At 35.6% G+C, this 11,918-nt stretch overlaps 1 protein-coding gene across 1 annotated transcript; it reads left to right on the top strand.

Annotated features, from left to right (window-relative positions):
- The first annotated feature begins 1,616 nt into the window (after positions 1-1,616).
- LOC100795938 (transcription factor bHLH91) lies at positions 1,617-3,559 on the top strand. Its single transcript, XM_003548611.5, has 3 exons — positions 1,617-2,399; positions 2,553-2,945; positions 3,100-3,559. Exons 1-3 carry the CDS (start codon positions 1,716-1,718, stop codon positions 3,190-3,192), a joined length of 1,170 nt encoding a protein of 389 aa, XP_003548659.2. The 5' UTR covers positions 1,617-1,715; the 3' UTR covers positions 3,193-3,559.
- Positions 3,560-11,918: the final 8,359 nt, after the last annotated feature.

Below are 11,918 nucleotides of genomic sequence, written 5' to 3'. Positions count from 1 at the left end.
TTCAATCAATCAACCTTATTTCATTTTAGCATACAATCATTAATCCTAAGTACATGCTTTCTATTCAAGTATATTGTAACTGAGTTTTATGATCAGAAAATCATTGATTAGAAAATTGGGTTTCATAATGTAGAGAGCCCTTGATACTATGTAACTTTACAAGTTGCGCTCTACACAAGTGGGAACCATAACCCCTTACATTGGTAATGTCATGAGTTATCTCAAATTTGATAATTATAATTTGGTCCCTCATCAAATTATAACATTAGTATCTACATAATTATCCTTTCATGACATATATGCCTTTAACCATATTTTTATATGGATTAGATCACTTTAATCTTTTGGCTAATTATATAATGACTATAACTTATTCAATTTTGTGATATATATATATATATATATATATATATATATATATATATATATATATATGACCCAAAATTGCTAATATCCTTATTATTGGTCTACCTAATTCTTGTATTGCTTCAATATCTTAATTTATTCTTTGTTTGATTCTCATCAGAAACAGTCTACTAAACAGCGAACCTAAGCTTACTACAAGATGCGAGACCAACATGAAACAACCTATATGCACATGAGAAATAGCATGGTATGCAGTGATTTTAGCTCAGAGAACCAAACTCTACGACCCTGATAAATGTGATTGTGCCTTTAATCAGAAAAAGTGCTTAGTTCGTTTGGAACTAGTTTTGTACATATTCAATATAATTTAAGATTAGTTTAATGACGTCAATGTTGAATTAACAATATATCCGATCTAATAATTTAAACAAATTGGTTTGAGCACCCATATCAGTCCAGTTTTAGTAATATAGAGAGAATTGTTTTTAATTAAAGCGATTTACTAAAATGGTTTGACACTATGATTAAATCCAGTTTTGATTTAGCAAATGGTTTTAACTGACACTACCATGATTAAAAAATAATGTAATTAAAGTGGACCGAGATTGTAAAATTAAGCTCTTGAAAAATTCCAAATTGCTCCTAGAGGCTAGAATTGTGCAACTAACATACTGCCACGATAAGTTCATCCGACCTATATCACCATTGGTTCTCAATCATGTAAATTAAATGTTAAATAATCCATGTACTGATTTACATCATCACATGGTCAAATTTTACAGATTTAAAAACAGTCTCACATTCTTGCTTTCTCTTGCAGGTACCTCATGCACAAGGCATTGGTTAGGAAGGTGATTTTTTTTTTTCCTTTTTAATATCACATATTTATAAATTAATAAATTTTATATTAAAAAAATAAAAAGCGGAAGCATCTTTGGGATTGGGAAGGAGAGCATGAGGAGATCAGTTAGTGGGGTCCACACGTGGGAAATCTGCAGACCAAGTAACAAAATGAGACCCATTTTGGTCCTTTGGCACACTCACCTACAACTGGGCCAACGGATTCCGGTATGTGGCCACCCGTAAAACTCATCCCACATGATACATAAATCTCATTTTTTTGAATCCGTTTAAAAAAAAAACAGTTTTTTAACCGGTCCCGCACAACGTGCAGGTTAAATAGGTTAATTTATTTTATTTGTGATTTCTCAAGTTTTGTTTGTTTATCTTTGGATTAAGAATTCGAAGGGTGTGAGCTGCTCTATTATTTTTTTTCTCTCTCTCTCGATAATCTTTGCTTCTGAAATAGTTTTGTTGACTCATTTCCTTTTCTTTGCAGACAAAGATCAATGAGTAGTGTGTGGTGTGGTCCAAAAATGTACGAAGAAAGTAGTTGCTATGATCCCGATGCAATGATGGCAGAGGGAGCAGAAGACTGCTTCCCCCAAATGGTTTCAGAATCAGAGGCAGTTATGTCTGCTACACCCACACAGACCCACACCCACAACACCTTTGCCTACTCCTATTCCTGCGGAGAAGATGCTGCAAATGCAAATGGCCCAATAGCGATGGAACACCCCCAACAAAATCCATACAATTATAGCAACACCCAATTTGTGGAAGAGCTTTATTCGAATCAGCAATTTACTTATCACACACCAACACCAGATCTCCTTGACCTTCTCCACTTGCCAAACCCTATTCCAGGAGATAATAGGACAAACGTCTCCTCTGTGTCCTATGACCCTTACTTGCATCTCAACCTGCAACAACAACAACAACCTACCCTCCGAGAGTTGCTTCCTCACATGCCGGCTCTCAGAAATGATTTCCCCTTCGGCGGTGCCGCTGGAGGGGACGACATACAAGACTTCGGAAATGGATTGGTGGACTTCACTCAACAAGAAGTTGGGAAAAGGAGAGGTGGAAAGAGGACGAAGCAGTTCACCAGCACCACCACTGAGAGACAAAGGAGAGTGGATTTGAGTAGTAAATTTGATGCTTTGAAAGAACTCATCCCAAACCCCTCCAAGGTAATTAATTATATAACTTTTTTCATCCTATTTAGACAAAAACATAACACAAGTGGATTTTTTTATATTAAAATATTAGTTGTTAGTCTGTTAGCGGAGGATCTTCACCCTTTGGATATTGATAATTTTGTTTTTGTTTTGGAAACCAATTAGAGTGATAGAGCATCTGTGGTGGGAGATGCAATTAACTACATCAGAGAGCTTAAGAGGACAGTGGAAGAACTCAAATTACTGGTGGAGAAGAAGAGGCTCGAGAAACAAAGGGTGATGATGAGGCACAAGGTTGAAACTGAAGGTGAATCCTCCAACCTGGACCCTGCAGAGTACAGTGAAAGCTTAAGAAGTTCTTGGATACAGAGAAAAACCAAAGACACCGAGGTTGATGTGCGCATTGTTGACAACGAGGTCACAATTAAGCTTGTTCAGAGGAAGAAGATCGATTGCTTGGTGCATGTGTCTCACCTTCTCGATCAACTTAACCTCGATCTCCAACATGTTGCTGGTGGCCACATTGGCGATTTCTGCAGCTATCTCTTCAATACCAAGGTCGGTGTATATATGCAGAAAAATGCGACATCGTGTGTATGTTAATCATATAGATTTAATTACTCCTACAAATTTTATCTATTTCAATCCTATATATATATATATATGTGTGTGTGTGTTAATAAAAAGTATGATTATTTTTGTGGTGGTGCAGATATGTGAAGGTTCCTCAATTTATGCGAGTGCCATAGCCAACAAGCTCATTCAGGTCATGGACACAAGTTTGGCGGCAGCGTCACTCGCTTAATATCTCTGGGATCGCCTCAGCACCAACGAGTGCTTTGCTTCTTATTACCAAACTACTCACTTGATTTTTGCTTCTTGTTTAGATGTTATTTTTCCTTATCCTTTAGTATCTAGTATTTCTTGAATTTATTCTAAGTTCAAAGAATAGACATATATATAGATGGAAACAGAAACTATATTAGTTTAATTGGTGTTCTTCTACTTTAAGACATTGGAAGAATTACAAAAATGTTTTAGGGAAAGATCAAATACGTGCACAACTTTGGTTTAATGTTAGGTTAAATGCTGGATATAATATTTTGGAGACTAGATTACTTACCAATCTATTCTTTTATCGCGGGAGGATTTTTAAAATTATCAATTTTATACATATTGGAGTACCTTATTTTTATTTTATAAGTATTATTAATTAAATTTAATTAATTTCACTTTAAATTTGAAATGAATTTTAAAGCTATAATCTTCATATACTATATTTAATTCATAAACATGGATATTACTATTCTCCATTTTTGTAATCTTTATATACCATATTTAATGAAATATACAAACTTTTAATAAAATCATTTAGCGGCAATCTTCTGACATATAACAGCCTAAACTTAATAAGACAAGTATGTTATGAAGTAAATTCCCGATTTTCATTTTTTTGAATACTTTTTTATAACTATTTTTAAAATAAGTAATAAAAATAAAATAATTTTCTTTTATAAACTAAAATTATTTTTTTATCTAGCTGAAACTACCTCACTGATCAATGTGCTTGGTGGCCAACTAATCACTTTTTTTTAAAAGATTAAAAAGAAAACTTTTAAAAAAACTATACATATTTTTTAATAATTTTTTATTAAATATTTGACGTTTGGTTTGGTTTTAACGTTCATAAGCTTTTTTTTAAATTATTTTTTAAAGAGAAGTGATAATAAACTTTTTTTTACACTTTTTTAAATATATTTTACTTTTATTAGTTAAAATTAAATTCTATGAAAAATATAATATTACAAGTGAAATTAATTAAAAATAGTAAGACCGACATAATTTTGTATTTTTTTAATAAATTTTAATCAATAAATAAATAGTGAGAGGATATAAGGAATATTTATAACACATTTTAGACACGCCATTAGGAAATTTAAAATAAATGTTTTAGAGACTAAATAAAAAAGTTGTTGCATCAATAAACACAATAAGGGTAATTAAACTTAAAATAATGTACTAACAAATCAAATTTAGTAAAAGTGATTAATCTTCAAGGACTATTCTGATTTCAGGTTAGATTTCAACTTAAAATCAATTGGTACTAAGTAAAATTGTTCAACAGATATATAAGTTACACCTCAATAACTGAGACAGACAATGTGAGATTTTCTAACATTTTTGAATACATATATTAGATGAAGTATTTTTCATTTCATCCTTCTATGGAGAGATGTTAAACCTAATTGTAATGGATTTGACTGTCATAGCAAAGCTACTAGACATGTTCATTATTTATCTAAGCTAGACTACAATACAAATTTATTTTGCATTTATCTACACTATAATCTTATAAGGGCAGCTATCACTACTACAAAAAGCGGATTCAACATCGGTGTGTTAACATCGGTTGTTAAAAAAACCGATGTTAACATATGCGCGGTGACATAATTGTAAATACCGTGTATATGTTAACATCGGTTTTGTGAAAAATCGATGTTAACGAAGTTCATTAACATCGGTCATTGGAGAACCGATGTTAACATTTATTAGTTAACATCGGTTTTTTAATAACCGATGTTAACATATGTTTATTAACATCGGGTTTTTAGAAAACCGATGTTAACGTTTGATATGTTAACATTGTTTTTTTTTTTTTCCAGAAAACTGATGTTAACATCGGTGTTTTTTAAAAAACCAATGTTGAACTTATATTTTAAAAAATATGGTGAGCCCTATGAAGCTCGCGCTCTGTCTTCTTCTCCATCTAAGCTTTTGCGCTCTCTTCTTCTTCTAATCTCTGTCTACCTTGAAGGTCCCTGTCTGCATCTGAGCATCGTGTTCATCGCACTCAAGCATCGTCTTCGTCGCACTCGAGCATCGTCACAAGTCTCTGCTTCTTCTCCTTCGCCACCATACCTAGGTATGTTTCGTCTCCTTCTCTTTGTCTTCTTCTCCATCTAAGCTTTCTTGCTCTCTTTGTTCTTCATCTACCTTGAAGCTGTATGTTCTCCATCTGACCATCGTTTTGTCTAAGGTCGAGCATCGTGTTCGTCGCACTCGAGCATCGTCAGAAGTCTGTGCTTCTTCTCCTTCGCCACCTCACGTAGGTATGTTTGGTCTAATCCTGTATAAATATTTGATTGCATTCATGTATCGCACACTTAGTGAACTAAACATGGCTAGGGTATCTCATATTTAACTCGAGCATCGTCACAACTCTGTGCTTCTTCTCCTTAGTGAAGTTTCCCTTACCCTTATTGTGTTCTTGTAACAGTTTAAGTGGATCTGTTAATGCCAACCTCTTGAGCAACCTCTTGAGCTTGTTCTTTATACACACAAGAGCAACCTCTTGAGCTTGTTCTTTATACACAAAGAAAAGTGATTATGAATATAAAGAAGCTATGTTGATGGTCTGCACTTTAGTTTAGCTTATGATAAACTCGAATCATGGTTATAGGTATGTTGAAAAACTGAAAATTCAGGGCTGAGAATTTCACTCTGTATTTTAGGTTTATTGGACCACCATGTGTCATTTGTAGAGTAGGTGTTGTTTAATTTGAGAGAAAGTTAAGAATGCTATTGTGACATTTAGTAATTAGTACAGGCAAAGCTATGCCACAACTAAGATTATACATATCTAGTATACCTTTGTTTGCTGTGCCTTTTTTGTCCTGTGTGTGGGTACATTACCCTTATAATTTTTTATTGATTTGGTAGGAGGATTTGTTGTACTTTGTTTCTAAAAGCACTACTGGATTGTGTGTCCCACTCCCTCATGATTGCAGGATTATAGGAATGTTGAACGAGTAATTTGGATTACTGTTATCTTGCCAGACGGTCGTCTCATTAGCTGTATCTTTTCCTAAAGAGAAAAACTTGAGGTATAATTAGTATGATTTTGGATATTGTGTATTTTACATTACTGTGAAAGGTTGTATACATGGCTAACCAATTGTCATTTTTTTACCTTGGTAGGAAGTGTTTGGGTTCGTAAGCATTGTTGGATTAGGAGAACCTTTGTCTAAGGCCTATAGACTTGTGAATGCCTCTTTCCCTATCCACTTGATTTCTGGATTGAACCTTCATGTTTTTTTTTTAATTTTTGCATAGCAAAAATCAGATAATATTATAAATGATTCAGTACTAAGTGTACTGAAGATAAGCTGAAATAGATACAAAGGCAGAGAACTACCGAACCCAACTACATAGGATAAAAGCACAGTAGCTGGAGGGTTAAGTCGATAGAACAATTTTGTTGTTTGCTTATTAAATATAGATTAGGATATTTCACACTTAAATGTGGTATGTGGGACAACTTCTGTTAACTGTTCAGCTAACTTGAAATCATCAATTTCCTTCCAAGACATTTTCTTCAATAATTAACCTTGGCATGTTGCTGCACAGTGCAAACTTTCTATCTTCCTTTTTGCTTTATGTAAACTCATACATACTTTTTGAAAAAATTGTTAATTCATATGGCTGTTGTGGACTGGAGTTGCCTCTCTTAAGATACCTAGATTATGAATTCAATGTGTTATATTTTCAGCAACAATGTTATCTTCATCATTGAGCATTATATAAAAGTGTACAACTAACAACAGATGATAGGTCTCCTTAGACCATTCCAACCGCCTAATAAGCTAAATTCTTTGTCCTTATTCTAATTTTGCACTAAGATCGTGATGCTGTACGCTTTTCCTATGTTTTAGTAATTTTTTTCTTGGCTCTTTTATGATTATTGCCTTTGACTAATACTCACTAGCTCTTTTGGGGATCCACGTTTACACCATGTTTACTTTAGTTTTGCTTCAATACAACATATTTTGATATTGGAGCCAGGCTAGGGATGCTTAAGTAAAATCGACCACCAAGAGCTTAGAGATGCTGTGAAACAGTGAAATTGGGATTAGCTAATTGCTATCACTGAATTTGCAGGATGAATCTTAACCATATTTTGTTTGCTGAAGATTGTAACGCCTGCCTTCAACTTATTTTGTGGCCATTTTGTTCAGTCACATGCATATAATATGTGCATTGAAGAATACTATAATAGAATGTGTGTCAGTATAATCTGTTCAAATTGTCATTGGGATGAACTTTTCCTCAACTTTATTATTATGTCTGCTTTTCATTATCTTGAAAAGATAATTGTTATTGACAAAATAGATCTAGACTAGCTAGAGTAGATTTTCGGTCTGCCTGATCTTGCTATGGTTAAGCCAACAATTGTTGTTCCGGAGTTGTTGCTGCTTGCCTGTTTCTTAAAATGCTGACACTTGCTAATATTTAAAAAAAAATGATAGTAAAAAGTTTTACTTGACAATTGGTCCAGAGGTGGTGGCTTGTTGTCGTCCGTACTGGTCTTAGAAGCTAGTATTTTATTTATATGGCCCAAAGAATTTCTACCTGCACCCTCCTTTCTTCTAGAGTAAAGTTTTAAGTTAGAAGCATTTTCCTCTCTTGTTCTTGATGTCTACTCTCTAGTGGCATTGCTGCTTCTGAACCTTTTATTTATCCTTGAAGTAGTTTAATTTTTTTATTATTTATGTTCAACTAGTGAAGAGTGAAGACTGAAGTTGTTCTGTCAGACTCATCGATTTTCCTTTCATTTTGACGGAAGCCTAAGCAATACACTTCCAGTGAATTGCCAGTAAGAAAAATTGGTCATGAAACACACACACACACACACACACACACAAACCCTAATGACACACACACACACCTATGATAGAAACACACAGACATACACTGATGACACACACACACACACTCATCATACAAACACACACACACAAGTTTGATAACAAATTTGTTCAATTATACATGCAGAAATTTGTTCACTTCTGACTTGTTAGTTGTGACAAGGTAGCTGGCCTCTTCATAAGGTACTCATCTAAGTTTAACTTAAATTCTACTGTAGTGGTGATAACCTACTAATATTAGTGAAAACAAATTTGCCTACTGTTTGTTTTTGGAATGCATAAAATATATGATATTATTAAGATAATCAAAGCAGTACAAGGGGTACTGAATGACAGGAAATACAAGCACCTCTGGTGCTGCCCTCCAAAAGAAAGCCCAAACTAACCCAGTAGGAAAGGCAACCCCACATAGATTAACCAAAGGATTCCGATATGTTGGAAGACCAGTGGTTAAAAGTAATGTTGAAGCCTTTCTCTTTAGCTTTTAGCCAAGACCAAACTAAGAACATAGCCTCTTCCATGACTTTAGATGAATCAAAAGAATTTCCTTGAAAGATCAAAAGATTCCTATGCTGCCATATAGTGCTAGTTAGAGCCACCCACCATCCACTCCATATGCTATGGTTTATGTTTGCACCAAACCCGTCACAAAATTGTGCAAAATGGTTTGCTGGGTAAGCTGGAAGAGGTCCTACAGCCTGAATCCATCTCATTGATTCCCACCACAAATTTATTGTCCTTTTACAATTAAAAAGGAGATGACCCACTTCCTCCTGCACTTCACCACAGAGAGGACAACCAACATCTTGGATAGCCACATTTCTTCTTAAAAGATTACCCTTAGTGGAGAGCCTGTCCTTGAGGAGCCTCCAAGTGAAGACTGCTGCCCTTGGGGGGATTTTCAGCTTCCATATTTATTTGGAAATCCTCACTTCTGAACCAGGAACATTGGGCTTCAACATTAGTCTATAAGCTGACTTGGTGGAGTACACACCACTAGAATCAGCTTTCCACATCATAGTGTCCTTCACATATCTCTGAATATAGATAGAAGTAATATCCTCCATAAAGTTCACTGCCAAATCATTTTCATGGTCAAATAGATTTCTCCTCCACTTCAAGCCCCATCTCCAATTATCCTGGGAAAAGGTTCCAATCATTGAAATGAGGCTGTGTTGCTGTCTACTGATCATGAAAAGTTGATTGTATTTCTGCTCAAGAGTGAATTCTTCCCTTACCCATCTGTCTGTCCAGAAGTTAATTCTGTCCCCACACCCAATCTTCCAAGCCATGTTTTGATGAAATATGCTATGGTCAGCCTGATGATAAAGCTTCCTCAGGTCCCTCCACCAGTAGGAAAATCCCCTTTTATCTCTTCCAAACTGGAACTCTTTCCATCCTCCATATTTGGAGTTAATGATTCTAGCCCATAACTGCTGTTGGTCAAAAGCTAAGGCCCATATCCATTTTCCCAACAAAGCTTCATTGAATTTAGATATTTCTTTAATCCCGAGACCCCCTTCAGCCTTAGGAAGGCAAATATCCTCCCATTTTACCCATAGAATTTTCTTGTGCTCCCTATCTCCCCCCCACAAAAAATTCCTTTGCAATGCTACCAATCTATGAGCTACCTTTTGGGGAATCTTGAAGAAGGATAATAGATATATTGGTAAGGCATTGATGACATAATTTATTAGAGTCACCTTCCTTGCCATGGATATATTCTTCTGTGCCCACTTGGATAATTTGGATTCACATTTATTGATCAAAGGCTCCCACACCAATCTGCTTGAGGGTTTAGCCCCAATAGGGATACCCAGATAATAGAAAGGAGTTTCCATTTGCCTACAATTCAGAATTTGGGTTGCCTCATTTGCCCAATTAACCATCCCTCCTATGATCCCAAACTAGCTTTTAGCATAGTTAATCTTCAATCCTGAGGCCAGTTCAAAGCCTCTAAGCAGAGCCTTCAAAACAAGAACATTCTCCCAAGCAGCCTCTCCCACAAAAACTGTGTCATCTGCATATTGCAAAATATTAGTGGGTACCTTTTTCTTTCCAACCATGTAACTTCTATATAGATTTTTCTGAACTGCTTCCCTCATCAATCCTGAGATGCCTTCTCCAACTATAACATGTCTCAATCTGTTTGCTAGTAACTTCGCTATCACCTTGTACATACATCCAATCAAGGAGGTTGGTCTGTAATCATCAAAGGACTGAGGGTGTTTAATTTTGGGAATTAGACCCAGAAAGGAAGCATTGCTGCCTCTAGGGAAGCAGCCATGCACATGAAACTCATCCACAAATCTTCTGAAGTCAGGTTTCACCACTCCCCAAAATTCTTTAATAAAATTGAAATTAAAGCCATCAGGCCCAGGGCATTTGTCCCCACCACAGCTCCACACTGCTTCTTTGATCTCTTGATCTGAGAAAGGGGCAATGAAGTCCTCCCTCTGCCTCTGGTTAATTGAGGGGAATTGTACTCCATCAAGGGTAGGTCTGAAATAATGCTTTTCAGTGAATCTGTTGAGGAAAAAACTCACAGCTTCTTTCTTGACTACATTAGGATCCTGAACCCACACACCACCAATGAGAATTCCTTGGAGACCATTATAATTTCTTCTGAAATTTATGACTTTATGGAAATATGTTGAGTTGCAGTCCCCTTCTTTTAACCATTTTCTCTAGATTTCTGCCTTAAGAGGGATTCATAAGCATTTGAGGCCTCCCATAGTTCTTGCTGTAAAGCTCTCTTAGCCTTAATCTCATCCTCGCATAGAATTCTATTAGATGCTAGGTCTTCCACTTCATTTAGCTTCTGCTGGATTTTCTGAATTCCTTTGTGATTAATGAACCCATAATCTTTACTCCACTGCCTTATGACATCTTTTAAGTACCTCAGCTTGTTTTTGAGAACAAAACCCCCCCAGCCCCCCTGCTGAGCACTACTCCAAGTCTCCCTCACCAATTTTTGATACCCTTTTTGATGAAGCCACCAATCAGCTACCCTAAAAGGCTTAGGACCCCAGTCCACCCTCTTGGTTTGCAAGATGGTTGGCCAATGGTCAGAAAAGTCCCTTGGGAGGAAATGTTGAAAACTATCAGGCCAGGTAGACAACCACTGGTCTGAAACCAGGAATCTATCAAGACTACTCTTCACACTTCCATTGGGCCTGATCCAAGTAAAGCTACTACCAGCACACTTAATCTCCCAGAGCTCCATTGGTTGAAGTCTGAGATATCCGAGGAGTCAGCAACTGTACCTTAGTTAATTTGTTCACAGTTGTAAAAAATGAATTGGTTTTAACTTGAGTTATTCATATTTTAAGTTTTCAAATATGCTTGCATGATTGTGTTTGTATGAGGATTATATTCTTTTTTTATATAAATTTTGGCAAGCTGAACAGTTGTTAGTGTAATGTTGGTATTTTTATTTTTTTTAAAACAACAAAAGTATATTTTATAGATAAAAGTACCAGAGGTACTAAAGATACAAGATAGTTATAGTTTTAGATAGACTAATAGCTATAAAAAATCAGGCTATATATTAGTCTGATCAGTCCAAAATTCTCAACATCCAATACAACACCTTGCCCCACAGGTTTTTGTTTCCTAATTACAAAAACCATCTATAAGGTTGCTAGACGACTGATTATAGTGCATAGAAAAATCTTTCTCCATAGGTCTGAGCCACGTCCAGTGCAAAAACACAGCATCCTCCAGCAGCTTGATTCCATTGAATTGTGCATTCTGGAAAATGACCTCATTTCGATGCTTCCATATAGACCAAGTTAAGGCTATCCACCAAGTCTTCCATCTGTTA

The sequence above is a fragment of the Glycine max genome, chromosome 16 (genome assembly GCF_000004515.6).
Source record: "Glycine max cultivar Williams 82 chromosome 16, Glycine_max_v4.0, whole genome shotgun sequence".
Lineage (NCBI taxonomy): Eukaryota > Viridiplantae > Streptophyta > Magnoliopsida > Fabales > Fabaceae > Glycine > Glycine max.
This window is presented reverse-complemented; position numbering and strand designations above follow the sequence as displayed.

Bases quoted from the DNA above. Each gene is read 5' to 3' on its own strand.
- LOC100795938 (XM_003548611.5), top strand. From the start codon at position 1,716: ATGAGTAGTGTGTGGTGTGGTCCAAAAATGTACGAAGAAAGTAGTTGC. The intron at 2,400-2,552 runs GTAATTAATTAT...GAAACCAATTAG, and splicing joins TCATCCCAAACCCCTCCAAG to AGTGATAGAGCATCTGTGGT. The intron at 2,946-3,099 runs GTCGGTGTATAT...GTGGTGGTGCAG, and splicing joins GCTATCTCTTCAATACCAAG to ATATGTGAAGGTTCCTCAAT.